At 44.0% G+C, this 15,905-nt stretch overlaps 1 protein-coding gene across 1 annotated transcript; it reads right to left on the bottom strand.

The window, feature by feature from the left end:
• Positions 1-1,079: 1,079 nt before the first annotated feature.
• Positions 1,080-15,505, bottom strand: srxn1 (sulfiredoxin 1 homolog (S. cerevisiae)). Its single transcript, XM_072556266.1, has 2 exons — positions 15,129-15,505; positions 1,080-1,370 (listed from the first exon to the last, which is right to left on the bottom strand). Exons 1-2 carry the CDS (start codon positions 15,387-15,389, stop codon positions 1,161-1,163), a joined length of 471 nt encoding a protein of 156 aa, XP_072412367.1. The 5' UTR covers positions 15,390-15,505; the 3' UTR covers positions 1,080-1,160.
• Between the last annotated feature and the right edge of the window lie 400 nt (positions 15,506-15,905).

Genomic DNA, 15,905 nt, shown 5'->3' on the forward strand with positions numbered 1-15,905 from the left:
GACTGAAACAGACTACAGCACAGATATGGTGAGGCCACGAGGGGACTTTAAAATGAGGAAGAGAATTTTAAAATTGTGATCTTGCTTGGCCAGGAGCAGGTCAATGAGCCCAGGCGTGACTGGGGAGTAGGTGTGAGTTAATTCAACACATTGATGTTTTATGTCCCCTCCAGATACAAGGGACAGTGTGTGTTAAAGTGATTCACTGTGGTGGCCAGTCAATTCATCTAAATGAACTAAAGCATTTTAACATAAGTTAACTTGATGATAAGGCACATACATCAACTGATCAAAGGGATTTCAAATCTCCATTGATTTTTGGAATGTTTAGTTATTGTAGGAAGCTGGATACAATAAAAAGATATCAAATCAGCTTAAGTTGTCCTGGTCCTATTGAAGTCTCTGTAATATTAACACCTGTCTTATAGGTTAGAGCATAGAATCTTCAACACAAAACGGAGACTATTCAACTTGTTCTGGTTCTTTGAAAGAGCTATCCCAATTATTCCCACTGCCCTGCAAATTTCTCCTTTCCAAGTACATATCGGATTCCTCTCTGAATCTTCTTCTAGGTGGTGCCATCTAGATCAGTGCATAAAATATTTCTGATTTCTCTCTTGGATTTTTCTGCAAGCTGTTTTCATCACCGCCTCAATGAGCAACTCTCCTGCCAGTGGCAATGATTACTCCTTCATTGTATTCTTAAATCCCCACTGTCAGCTCTGAGAAAGTGCAATCTGATTAACACCACAGTACTGCACATCCTTTACACTGTTATAAAAACCAAAAGAACTGCAGATGGTGTAAATCAGAAATAAAAACAGAAATTGCTGGAAAAGCTCAGCAAGTCTGGCAGCACCTATGGAGAGAAATCAGAGTTATAATTTAGATTGAGTGACCTGACCACAGTATATTCCGTTTGAACTTTGACCTGAAAGTCAGTAACCTTATCTTCAACAAAGAAAAAAACAAGCGAAGGTTTTCTTGAAGTAGCGCTTGTCTTTAGAAAGAGTAAAAGGTGTTTCCCAGCAGATTTTCACTTGTTTCAATATATTCATTACTAGCACACGTACACAAAATTGAATATGAAAAGTAAATGATTGTATTAGCAGACAGAGAACACCAGCCAATAGCTGTCAGTCAGGATGCGGTCTGTTCAATCACTGAAGGTCAGGAGTTGATGATCCCAAGTAGATTCGAAGATCTGAAATGGTGGATCGGATAATCTTTGCAGGAATGGTTTCCTTCTTCAGTCTCTGGTAGGCAGCATATCGGTGGCACCCCCCAAACGAGTAGAAATAGTCCCCACCTTGATGGCCTTTGATCCAAAGGACATCTATTGGAGGCACATTGTGCACTTTATCTGTGTCCTGCAGAAGAAACAGATTGTTGCATTTGTTTGTTTTATAGAGAGGAACATCAACAGGACTAGCTCAGGACAACCATCCCCAAATGGAACAGGCTCACATTTTGGAGAGGGTAGGCAGAAGATTACAAGTCCCTCGGGTCTTCTTCACTATAATGCTGGCTTCTAGATCTTCAATATACTGGGAATGAGTGGGCTGTCTTATGATGATACATCAGTCAGACTGGGCTAGTTCCCAGTGGAGTTTAGAAGAGTGAAGGGTAACTGTGGCGAAGTGTAGAGGTGTAAAGGCCATATCATTTTATTTTCCTGCACTTTTGATTGCAGACTGAAATGGAAAAAGTGATGTTTTACAAATAAAGGATTACTTCCCTTTTAAAAAGCAAGTTACAAGACACTCACTGTAAAGATGGTTTGCACAGCTGTTTGCTCATGTGGGGGTTGGTCAATGAGGGGGTGGGAAGGTGCTATGAGCTGGAAGCAGGGAGTGTTTACAAAGAGGTTCAGCCAGCAACAGGTGACTGATGGGTCTGTGGAATGATGACCAATTGTCAACAACAAAGGTCATCTGCCTGTCAACAACTATGTGATTAGTTTCCAGGTAACTCAACAGCTCTTGGGTGTGATTATTTGGTTAGAAGCCATCAGACCTCCAAAACAAAAGGAATGAGTTGGATGCAGCAAAAAAAAACACCCCAATTCTGAAGGAAGCCAGTTTATTTCATCCATTAGTTACTGAAAGGTGTGCTTTCTAATCAATAGGTCAGAGACTTTAAGAGTTGCGAACCAGTCACACTGTGCCTTTTGCAAAGATGTGAAAGTAATAGGAGAACAGAGATTGAAGAGCAGCAAGTCCTGACAAACCAAAAGAATCACCTCAGTGAACCCTGTGGAGAGGGATCTCTGAACTACCCTTCCAGTCTTTCCCTCCATCCACAACACTCATTTTTTCGGGGGGGTTAACCTGTATGAGTGAAGGGAAAGTTTTATAACACGAGGGTGGGCAGTTGGAAGCAGGAAGCTCCAATGTGACAATATAGGGTCATACAGCTTGGAAACAGACCCTTCAGTTCAACTAGTCCATGCCAACCAGGTTTCCTAAACCTAGCTAGTCCCATTTGCCTGTGTTTGTTCTATATCCCTCTAAACCCTTCCTCTTCATGTACCCATCCAGATAACTTTTAAATGCTGTAATTGTACGAGCCTCTACCAAGTCCTCTAGCAGCTCATACCATACACTTACTACCCTCTGTGTGAAAAAGTAGCCCCTAAGGTCCCTTTTAAATCTTTCCACTCTCACCTTAAACCTATGGCTGTAGTTCTGAGCTCCTTCACCCTTGGAAAAAGACCTTGGCTATTTACCATATCAACGTTCCCCATGATTTTATAAACATTCATAAAGGTCACCCCTGAGCTTCTGACACTCATGGCAAAAAGGCTAAGAATTTCGAGCCTCTCCTTGTAACTCAAACCTTCCAACCCTGGTAATATCCATGTCAATATTTTCTGCATCCTTCCTAGTTTAAAGAATATCCTTCCTATAGCACTAGAATTATATGCAGAATTCCAAAAGTGGCCTTACCAATGTCTTGTACAGGTGCTACATGATGTCACAACTCCTATACTCAATGCTCTGACCAATGAAGGCAAACATCCAAACGCCGCCTTCACCATCCTGTCTATGTGTGACACTGCTTTCAAGGAATTACATACCCAGTCATTGTTGGCAGCTCTATGTCTGTTTGACCACAGTCAATAACCATTCAGAGAAGCTGCAGTGTTAATAGGAATTCTACTTATTTTTCTTCTCCTTATACTCCTAAGGGCTTTGAAATCAATTGTCTAACCCCCAACTAATGATCACAGATCAGGGATCAAACTTGAGTCTTCTGGGTTTCTACAGCTCAGCTGCTTCCTGCCTCAAGTGGACGGGACATTTGAGTGAGGTGGATGAAATGTACTGCTTACTATACAGTGCTTGCTGGGAAAATATGCAAGTGTGGAGGTTTGGTCAAGTCCGGCTGTCATGGACAATTTAGCTCATCAATGTTCAATGTTTCCTCATGTCGCAAGAACGGCCACTTGTGAGAGAAGCCAGCGAGAGATTCTAGCCCCAAACAGGAGAGGCTGGCTTCAGATGATGGAAATGGAAATACAAAATATATGAAGTGTTAACAGAATAAACACAGGCCATTCAGCCCATCATGTCCAAGCTGTTGCTTATGTTCCATACTAGCCTCCTTCCTCCCTTCTTTCTCTAACCCCAGCAATTTTTCTTCTATTTCTTTCTTTTCCACGTGCTGTCCAGCTTTCCTTTAACTACTGTTCCCCACAAATGCTCCATGTGATGCAGAGTTCCATATTCTCAAATAATGTTCTTCTGAGCTTATTACTGGTTATCTTATATTTTTGGTCTCAGGTTCAGGTCTCTTCCACACTTTGTTTCCTATACCCCTGTGTTTTAGCAAATCTCTTAATCTTGAAAGCATCCATCAGCTTATCCCCAGGAATGTTCCTTCCAGGCTGTGCAGTAATCCAGTGCAGACTGTGCACAGGTTAGCCCTTCTAAGTTACTATACCTTAACAGCCATGCAGAATAAAAATCTAAAGTGACCATATTCTTAAGTAAGTCAAATACACTCGACGAATACTGCCTCTCAATCTTTTTTTCCCTGCTCCAACCTGTTCAATCTTTCCTGATAGGTATCACTACTGTTTATATCATTTCTGGCATCGCCTAATTATGTTTGCTGCTTTTCCTTGTGTCTTCAGGTCCTATCTGTGATCTAGAACTGTTTACACCACTCCAAGTGTGGCCTAATCAAGGCTCTGCACAATTTTAGCTCAAAGGATGCTCTGGAATAGCTCACTGGGGTAATTGGGAATGTGGAGTTCAGGCCACAGTCAGGTCAGTCATGATCAAGTTTAGGGGAGGCAATGCCCGAGTGGTATTACCATTAATCTGCCAACCTAGATACCAGCTGATGTTCTGGGGACCTGGGTTTGAATCCTGTCATGGCAGATGGTGGCATTTAGATTAGATTAGATTTTAGATTAGATTAGATTACTTACAGTGTGGAAACAGGCCCTTCGGCCCAACAAGTCCACACCGCACCCGCCGAAGCGCAACCCACCCATACCCCTACATCTACACCTTACCTAACACTACGGGCAATTTAGCATGGCCAATTCACCTAACCTGCACATCCGGAGGAAACCGGAGCACCCGGAGGAAACCCACGCAGACACAGGGAGAACGTGCAAACTCCACACAGTCAGTCGCCTGAGGCGGGAATTGAACCCGGATCTCTGGCGCTGTGAGGCAGCAGTGCTAACCACTGTGCCACCGTGCCGCCCACAATTTTTGAATTCAATAAAAATAAATTAAAGTCTAACGTCAGACCCATTTTAATAAAAAGTCCATCTGGTTCACTAATGCTCTTTAGGGAAGGATATCTTTACCCGGTCTGGCCTACTTGTGACTTCAGACACACAGCAATGTGGTTGACTTTTAACTGCCCCCTGGGCAATTAGGGATGGGCAATAAATACTGGCCTGGGCAGTGATGTTCACATCCTATGAATGAATAAAAAAATGTTGAATGGTGGAAAAGGCTCAACGGGCTGAATGGCTTACTTCTGCGACTATGTTTACATGTTTGTTTGTATGTATGCATTGGGGCCGTCACAGAATGTCCACCGCTAGCTTCCAGGGACAGTTACCGAAAAGCAACAAATTCCAACCTTGCTAGAGATGCCCACATCCCATGACAGAGTTAAAAGAAACAATCAAGCTGAGTTTTAGAAGGTTTGCAACAGAGTTGTCCATTCACTCAGCTGGGATTTATTCCAAATGCTCTGATCTAGATTCACAACATCTCATTATTAATAATGAAACACAACTTCAGAGAATAGGAAGATATTGCAGGAGGGGTGAGGGGGGATTGGACCTTTAAAATCAGACATGCCATTTATTGGATAAAAGTGTTGAATTAAGGAGCTAGAGGAGTGTGAGTCAGAACAAAAATTACCTTGGTTTAAGCGACAGGAAATGCAATCTGGAATCTTTGGGAATAAACACCTTTCAAAGTGTTAATACAATGGGTAGTGGTAGTGGAAAAGCCAAATAGATTCTTAAGATGTGTAGCTTAAGGGATATAGTACAAATCCAGGAAGTGGATAGTTAGCTTGTACAAAGCTCTGAGTCACTCCACCTTGAGTATTGTTTATAATTCTGGGCATCATGTCACAGGAGGGATATCCTGACCTTGGAGAGAATACAAAGAAGGCCACACTAAAGCAGACAAATGGGACTCGACCATAAAGAAAGACCAGGAATATTTACATTGGAATAAGACAACTCAGACTGGGGGCCTCCGAGATATTTGCAGCAAATCCTCGAATATAGCTTAGCTTTAAAAAGATCTCTGAGACAGCATTCCTCACAAAAAACCACAGAAATGGCACTTGGCCCATCTTGTCCATGCTGACCCACAGATACCCAGATGCTCTTTCTAGTCCAATCCTGCACACGGCCCATCATTTAGGGTGGGGGCGGGGGCACAGTGGCTCAATGGTTACCATTGCTGCCTCACAATGCCAGGGACCTGGGTTCGATTCCAGCCTCGGGCAACTGCCTATGTGGAGTTTGCACATTCTTCCCATGTCTGCGCGGGTTTCCTCCTGCAATCCAAAGATGTGCAGGTTAGATGAATTGGCCATGCTAAATTGCCCATAGTGTTCAGCGATGTGTAGGTTAGTTGCATTAGTCAGGGGTAAATGTAGAGTAATAGGGTAGGGGAATGGGTCTGGTTTGGTTAATGTTGGTGTGGGCTTGTTGGGCTGAATGGCCTGTTTCCACACTGTAAGGATTCTATGATTACCTCACGCCAAACTCCTGCTTATACCCCATACCTCTGCATATTATTTCAATCCAAATAATCGCCCAATGCCTTCTCAAATGTCACAAGTGAAGTTGCCTCCACTGCTCCTAAACGCTCCATACCTTAATGAAGAAAAGCTCCCTGTCTTACCAGGGGCTGCTTGCTCATTAGAGAGAAAGAGCTGCTGGTGGTTTTAACCTGAGGGTCATCATGTCTCAGGCAAGGGGAGGGGGTTGAAAGGCAGTGTCCTCCACGGTATCTGCAGGAAGACCTCAGACCAGCCCTAACTACTCTCTGTTATTTTCTCACTTTACATTTGCTCATTTTGCAAATCACGTTAAAATTTGTGTCCTCTTATTCTTGTTCCCTTTAGAAGTCACATGACAGCAGGTTATAGTCCAACAAGTTGATTTGAAATCGCAAGTTTTTGGCGTGCTGCCCCTTCGTCACCTGACAAAGGAGTGAGGGTCCGAAAGCTTGCGATTTCAACTAAACCTGTTGGCTATAACCTGGTGTCATGTGACTTCTGACTTTGGTCCACCCCAGGCCAACACCTGCACCTCCTCACTTTGGGAGCAGTTTGTTCCTATCCATTTGGTCCCACCCACTCAAGATCTTGAAAACCCCACTTAGATTTCCTGTTATCCTCACACCATCCTCATATCTGAAGTTCCTCATTCCTGGAACCATTCTCATGAATTGCTCTTTACTATCTCCGATACGTTCACATCCTTCCCATAATGTGGCAGCCAGAACTGTACACAATACTTCAACTGAGTTTTAACTAGCGTCGTGAACAAGTTTGAAATCACCTCCTTGGCCTTATATTATATGCCCCTATTAATAAAGCACAAGATGCTGTCTGCTTAACAGCTCCCTCTACCTGTCCTGCCACCTTCAATCAATAATACCCAGGTTCCTCTGCCACTACATCCACTTGAGATTTGCACCACTTATTTTATATTGTCTTCCAGTGTTCTTTCTACCAAAATGCATAATAAGGCTGACTTAGACAGATTTTTAATGAATAAGGAAATCAAGGGCTGTGAGGGAAAAGGCAGAAAAGTGGAGTTGGGAATCATCAATACAGCCTTGATGGGCTCAACGGCCTCCATCTGGCACTATGTCTTATTGCTACGGTCTTTCTTTACTTTTTAAAAAATTTAACCTATTTTTCTAATCAACCTATTCAGAGATATTATACATACCTTTGGAGCAGGTGGGACTTAAACTATCACTGCACCACAAGAGACCCCCTTGTTATGGTCTTATCATCCCACACTTCTCTGCATGGAACTTCATCAGTCAGCTATCCACTCACTCCACAAATTTGATTACATCCTTTCGGAGTTCCAAATTATTGTTCTCACAGTTTACAATTCTTCCAAGTTTGAATCACATGCAAGCTTTGAAATTGTCACTGGTACAGCAAGATCTAGATCATTCATATAGATCAGGAAATGCAAGGGTCCCAATATTGTTCCACAGGGGAACTTTACACAGCCCTTTCTCCAGCCTGGAAAGTAACCAGTGAATCTTCATGAGAACCGATAAGGAATGGTTCTGAAGAAGTCACCAGACTCAAAATGATACCTCTGCTTTCTCCCCACAGATGCTGCTAGACCTACTGAGTTTCGCCAGCAATTTCTATTTTTGTTTCAGGTCTGCAGCACCTGCAATTCCCTGTTTTATATGACTGAAAACTATCCATTGACTCTCTGTTTCCTGTTCTTCAACCAATTTCATATCCACTTTGTCACTGTCTCTTTTATTCAATAGCTGACAACTTTTCTCAGCTTTGTTGTGAGACACTGTCTCAAACACCTTATGGAAATCCATGTTCACCACATGAATAGCATTAGCCACATCAAACCTCTTACTTCCTCAATAAATTCCAACAAGTTGGATTAGATTCCCTACAGTATGGAAACAGGTGCTTCAGCCCAACAAGTCCACACCGACCCTCCAATGAGTAACCCACCCAATCCAATTCCCCAACCCCTGACTAATACATTTATCATAATAGCAATTTAGCATGGCCAATCCACCTAACCTGCACACCTTTGGATTGTGGGAGGAAACCGGAGCACCTGGAGGAAACCCATGCAGACATGGGGAGAATGTGCAAACTCCAAACAGTCGCCCGAGGTGGGAATCGAACCCGGGTCCTTGGCGCTGTGTGGCAGCAGTGCTAACCACTGAGCCACTGTGCCACCCCAAAGTAAGGCACAGTTCCCCTTCAGAAGTCCAAGCTAACACCGGGTATATCACATTATCCTCTGCCACTATCGCCACCTACAAACCGACCCCACCACTAGGGATATATTTCCCTCCCCACACCTACCTGCATTTCAGAGAAACCATTCCCTCCACGACTTTCCTGTCAGATCCACATCCCAATACTGGCACCTTCCCCTGCCAACGCAGGAAGTGCAAAACCTGTATCCACACCTGCCACCTCACCTCCATCCAAGGCCCCAAAGGATCCATCTACATCCAACAGAGATTTCCCTGTACTTCCACTCACACCATCTACTGCATCCGTTGCATCCGACATGGTCTCCTCTACATTGGGGAGACAGGACACCAACCTGTGGATTGTTTTAGAGAACAAATCTGGGACACCTGCACCAACAACTCCACCACCCCATGGCTAAATACTTTAATTCCCCCTTCCATTCCGCCAAGGACATGCAGGCCCTGAGCCTCTTCCATCACCAAACCCTAACCACCTGACTGGAGGAAGAACGCCGCATCTTCTGGACTGGGACCCTGCAACCACACGGGATCAATGCGGAGTTCACCAGTTTCCTCATTTCCCCTCCCCCCACCTTATCCCAGTCACAAGCCTCCAACTCAGTACTGCCCTCTTGACCTGTCCATCTTCCTTCCCACCCATCCGTTACACCATCCTCTCCAACCTATCACCTTCAGTAACCACCTTCAATTATCTATCACATTCCTAGTTATCTTCTGCCCCCAGCCCCACCTCTTTCCCATTTATCTCTCCGCCCCCTTGGCCCACAAGCCTCATTCCTGATGAAGAGCTTATGCTCAACATGTCGATTCTCCTGGTCCTTGGATGCTGTCTGACACACTGTGCTTTTCCAGCGCCACATCCTCGAGTCTTCCTCATCAACCCACTTTTTATACATGACTAATTCTATCCCATATAAATCTAGAAACTTCCCCACTATTGAGGTTAAACTGACTGGTCCACAATTGCCAGGCTTATCTGTACAAATTTTCTTGAACAAGACTGCAATGTGTGCAATTCTCCAGTCTTCTGGTACCTCCCCAGAAAGATTATGGTCACTGCCCTGACTATTTCCACTCTCACTGCCTTCAGTATTCTTGGATATATCTCATCCTCTCCTGGTGCCTTGTCAACTTTAAGTTTGATTAGATTAGATTCCCTACAGTATGGAAACAGGCCCTTCGGCCCAACAAGTCCACACTGACCATTCAAAGAGTAACCCACCCAGACCCAGTCCCCTACCCTATGTTTACCCCTGACTAATGCACCTAACACTATGGGCAATTTAGCATGGTCAATTCACCTGAGTTGCACATTTTTGGATTGTGGGAGGAAACTCACGCAGACACAGGGAGAATGTGCAAACTCCACACAGGGAGTTGCCCGAGATGGGAATTGAACCTGGGTCCTTGGTGCTGTGAGGCAACAGTGCTAACCACCGAGCCACCATGCCGCCCTTCTAACAGTCTATTCAATTCTTCTTCCTCAACAATGTTGAATCCTTCTCGACACAGTTTCCTCCGCTGTCACCATGGGCCTGGGTAGCATTTCTCTCTTTGGTAAAGTTAGATGGACAATATTCATTTAACTCAGCCACACCCCCGGTCCCATGCATGAATCTTATTTGTGATCTCGAATTAGGCCTCCTCCCCCTTTTACCATTCCTTTATTATCTTTATATATGTCTATTAAAGACTTTGGGACACCCTAATTTTGGATGCCAGTGTTTTCTCCTAATCTCTCTTTGCTGTCTATTACTTGCTCCTCTCTGAACCTTCTGCATTCCTCTTTGTTCTCAATTATATAATCTATTTGACAGCTCTCGTAAGCATACTTTATTTTAATTTCCATCTCCTTTGACATCCAAGACCTCTGGATTTGTCTGTCCTACTTTTCCCATTTGAGGGTATATACCATGACTGTAAGAAAACCATCTTTGAAAGTAGGTCAATGTTCAGTTACAGTTTTTTTTTTCCTGACAACTTCTCATTTCAGCCTATCCTGCCCCAGCTCTCTTCTTGCCCATTGAGATTGGCCCAGTGCCAAATGATTTTTCTTATCCTCCACCATCATACTGAACCTGAGATACAATGATAGCTGGGCGAAATTGAGGACCGCAGATGCTGGAGATCAGAGTCAAGATTAGAATGGTGTTGGAAAAGCACAGCAGGCCAGGCAGCATCCGAGGAGCAGAAACATTGATGTTTCAGGCAAAAGCCCTTCTGACACTTGATACATTTAGCCATCTCTTTTCCAAGAACATTCTTGTTGGACTGGAAACAAAAGGTGCAATGCATTGTGGGCATTTCTTCTGAAAACAATTCAAAAACACTTGCCCCACTTGCCCCTTACATTTCCAGTATTCCGTCCACAACTGAGTCATTGATGTCCCACATTGTAACTAATCTATAATGTAGACATCTCTCTAATTTCTCTTCAAACTTGTACCTTTACAACCTTCCCAATATGAGTGATCTGCAGACTAGTAAGTAGGTTTGTGGATGACACCAAAATTGGTGGTATCGTGAACAAAGAAGAAAATTATCTAAGATCACAAAGCGATCTTGATCAATGGGCTGAGGAGTGGCAGATGGAGCTTAATTTGGATAAATGCGAGGTATTGCATCTTGGTAAAACAAAAAAGGGAAGACTTATACAATTAATGAGAAGTCCCAAGGTAGTGTTGTAGAACAGAGAGAGACTTAAAGGTTCAGATACATAATTCTTTGAAATTTGCTTCACAGTTAGACAGGATGGTTAAGAAGACTTACCTTCATTGTTCAGAGCTTTGAGTATAGAAGTTGGGATATTGAGGTTATATGGGATGTTGGTGTGGCCTCTTCTGGAGTACTGTGTGCAGTTCTGGTCACCTTGATATAGGAAGAATATTTTTAAACTAAAGAGGGCTCAGAAAAGATGTACCAGGATGTTGCTGGGAATGGATGGTTTGAGTTATAAAAATAGGCTGGGACTCTTTTTCACTGTAATTCAGGACCTTATAGAAGTTTGCAAAATCATGAAGGGCGTAGATAAGGTGAATAGCAAGGGTCTTTTCCCTAGAGTGTGGGAGTTGAAAACTAGGGGCATATTTTTAAGGTGAGAGGAGAAAGTTTTAAAAAGGATATGAGTGACAACTTTAAAAAAAACATGCAGAAAGTGGTTCATGTGTGGAAAGAAAGTGGTGGATGCAGGTACAGTAACAACATTTAAAAGACACATGAGGGGCATGGATAGGATAAATAGGCCAAGTCTTTTCCCTGGGGTCGGGGAGTCCAGAACTAGAGGGCATAGGTTTAGGGTGAGAGGGGAAAGATATAAAACAGACCTAAGGGGCAACTTTTTCACGCAGAGGGTGGTACGTGTATGGAATGAGCTGCCAGAGGATGTGGTGGAAGCTGGTACAATTGCAACATTTAAAAGGCATTTGGATGGGTATATGAATAGGAAGTGTTTGGAGGGATATGGGCTGGGTGCTGGCAGGTGGGACTAGATTGGGTTGGGATATCTGGTCGGCATGGACGGATTGGGCCGAAGGGTCTGTTTCCATGCTGTACATCTCTATGACTCCAAGACATTTGGATAAGTGCATAAGTAGGAAAGATTTGGAGTGATAGAGGCCAAATGCAGGCAAGTGGGACTGGTTTAGTTTAGGAACATAGAACATAGAACATAGAACAATACAGCACAGAACAGGCCCTTCGGCCCACGATGTTGTGCCGAACTTCTATCCGAGATTAAGCACCCATCCATGTACCTATCCAAATACCGCTTAAAGGTCGCCAATGATTCTGACTCTACCACTCCCTCGGGCAGCGCATTCCATGCCCCCACCACTCTCTGGGTAAAGAACCCACCCCTGACATCTCCCCTATACCTTCCACCCTTCACCTTAAATTTATGTCCCCTTGTAACACTCTGTTGTATCCGGGGGAAAAGTTTCTGACTGTCTACTCTATCTATTCCTCTGATCATCTTATAAACCTCTATCAAGTCACCCCTCATCCTTCGCCGTTCCAACGAGAAAAGGCCGAGAACTCTCAACCTATCCTCATACGACCTACTCTCCATTCCAGGCAACATCCTGGTAAATCTTCTCTGCACCCTCTCCAAAGCTTCCACATCTTTCGTAAAGTGAGGCGACCAGAACTGCACACAGTACTCCAACTGTGGCCTAACCAAAGTCCTGTACAGCTGCAACATCACTTCACGACTCTTGAATTCAATCCCTCTGCTAATGAACGATAATACTCCATAGGCCTTCTTACAAACTCTATCCACCTGAGTGGCAACCTTCAAAGATCTATGCACATAGACCCCAAGATCCCTCTGTTCCTCCACCTGACCAAGAACCCTACCATTAACCCTGTATTCCGCATTCTTATTTGTTCTTCCAAAATGGACAACCTCACACTTGGCAGGGTTGAACTCCATCTGTCACTCCTCAGCCCAGCTCTGCATCATATCTAAGTCCCTCTGCAGCCGACAACAGCCCTCCTCACTGTCCACAACTCCACCTATCTTTGTATCATCTGCAAATTTACTGACCCACCCTTCGACTCCCTCATCTAAGTCATTAATAAAAATTACAAACAGCAGAGGACCCAGAACTGATCCCTGCGGAACTCCACTTGTAACTGGACTCCATGCTGAATATTTACCATCTACCACCACTCTCTGACTTCGACCGGTTAGCCAGTTTTCTATCCAATTGGCCAAATTTCCCTCTATCCCATGCCTCCTGACTTTCCGCATAAACCTACCATGGGGAACCTTATCAAATGCCTTACTAAAATCCATGTACACTACATCCACTGCTCTACCCTCTTCCACATGCTTGGTCACCTCCTCGAAGAATTCAATAAGACTTGTAAGGCAAGACCTACCCTTCACAAATCCGTGCTGGCTGTCCCTAATCAAGCAGTGTCTTTCCAGATACTCGTAAATCCTATCCCTCAGTACCCTTTCCATTACTTTGCCTACCACAGAAGTAAGACTAACTGGCCTGTAATTCCCGGGGTTATCCCTATTCCCTTTTTTGAACAGGGGCACAACATTCGCTACTCTCCAGTCCCCTGGTACCACCCCCGTTGCCAGTGAAGACGAGAAGATCATTGCCAACGGTACTGCAATTTCCTCTCTTGCTTCCCACATAATCCTAGGATATATCCAGTCAGGCCCGGGGGACTTGTCTATCCTCAAGTTGTTCAAAATGTCCAACACATCTTCCTTCCTAACAGGTATCTCTTCTAGCTTATCAGTCCGTTTCACACTCTCCTCTTCAACAATACGGTCCCTCTCGTTCGTAAATACTGAAGAGAAGTACTTGTTCAAGACCTCTCCTATCTCTTCCGACTCAATACACAGTCTCCCACCACTGTCCTTGATCGGACCTACCCTCGTTCTCGTCATTCTCAGGTTTCTCACATACGCATAGAATGCCTTGGGGTTATCCTTGATCCTATCCGCCAAGGATTTTTCATGCCCTCTCTTAGCTCTCCTAATCCCTTTCTTCAGGTCCCTTCTGGCTATCCTGTATCCCTCCACTGCTCTGTCTGAACCCTGTTTCCTCAACCTTATGTAAGCCTCCTTCTTCCTCTTTACTAGACATTCAACCTCCCTCGTCAACCCAGGCTCCCTCACACAACCATTTCTTTCCTGCCTGATCGGTACATACATATCAAGGACACGTCGTATCTGCTCCTTGAAAAAGTTCCACATTTCCACCACATCCTTCCCTGACAGCCTATGCTCCCAACGTATGCTCCTCAAATCCTGTCTTACAGCATCGTAATTTCCCTTCCCCCAATTGTAAAAACTTCCTTGTTGTGCGCACCTATCTCTCTCCATAACCAAGGTGAAAGTCACAGAATTGTGGTCACCATCACCAAACATGGTCAGCGTGGACTAGTGCAACCAACGGACCTGTTTCCATGCTGTGTGAGTCAATGACCACATCATTGCTAACAATGTAATTATGACCTTTCTGTGCCTTAGCTCTAGCTAGATTGATTCTGTTCTTGAACTTGTGAGACATTCTCTTTTTCTGACACTGCAAAGCCCTCCTGAACTAATGTTGTTCCCCCTTCCCTATCTTCTTTTCTCTCACTGGGTGCAATGCTCCACTGTCTGGTTCGGATCCTGCGAGGATTTAAGAATACCTCTTCTCATATCAGCTGTTCCACCACTACCCTGACCCGGAAGATATTGTTCAAAAGCAGCAAGTTCCGACTCCGCCAGTGTCAAAGCTGAGCTATAATAAACATTAACTATGAATCGGAGGCTAGAATTAATCCCGTGATTATACACCATCCAAATCCCTCACTATACACAAAGTATCCCCATTAATAAAACGCAGCAAATTACCACAAAAAAGGCGAGAAATGAAATTTCGATTAAAAAGCGTTGTCTCAAAGCTTGTAAATTATGTCAGGTCGTGGGACATGAATAATCACGTTCACTCAAAAACAATGTCATTTTAGATTCTCGATAGGAATATACATTTCAGGAATGGTTTTAATTTAATGTTCCTGGTCGACACCCCGCTGTATTTTTTTTATCTCACCCATTCAGAGATAGTTGTTCCTAATAACCTCCAGAGGGAATGAAACGTTGCGATGTCCTACCTCTATACTCTCCACCAGACTCCTCACTTTCTCTTCGTCCAGCACAGGAGGGAAGGGTCTGATGAGAATACTCATGGGCACATTGTGAGTCTCTGGGAGGTTCCCAGTGTGAACGCTCTCTGTCTCTTCATGTTCAGCCTTGCTCGGTTGTGAATGGCTGGAACACTGCATACCTCCCCACGATTCCTGTAAAGTGTTAGCGAGGTTACAAAGTAACGGACGGCGACTGTTGGATATTTGGTTGCGGACACGGTGTAACATTTCCTGGATTTTTTTTTGTTGCCATCACCAAGCGTTGATACAATGTGTCAGCTCAAGACAGAGCCAGGACTGATTCATTCACCTACCCGGGGTGGAGAGAATTCTCTGACCCTCCACACCTTACCCCATTCACTGACTAGGGACGTCTAACCTGGCAGATTCAGAGTACACACCAACCACCATTCTCATCACTGATGTTATGTTTAAATGTATCATTTTTAAAATCAGAATACAAAATAATTATTAGCATCTCTCCCTTGGCAGGGTAGCTTTTAACTCGGCTTTACTTTTTCGCGACGTCATCATGAATAGCGTTATTGGTGAATGATTGAGCAATGAGAATAGGCAGAATGAGTTACAATTAAGTCAGAATACAGAAATGAAATAGAGGGCTTGGTCTCTGGTGCAATGATAACTTCTCTTTCAATGTGGGCAAAACAAAAATCTGATCATTGACTACAGGAAGAAAAGAGGAGGACATGCTCCCATCTACATCAAGGGAGCTGACATGAAGAG

This window comes from Chiloscyllium punctatum, chromosome 37, assembly GCF_047496795.1.
Source record: "Chiloscyllium punctatum isolate Juve2018m chromosome 37, sChiPun1.3, whole genome shotgun sequence".
NCBI lineage: Eukaryota > Metazoa > Chordata > Chondrichthyes > Orectolobiformes > Hemiscylliidae > Chiloscyllium > Chiloscyllium punctatum.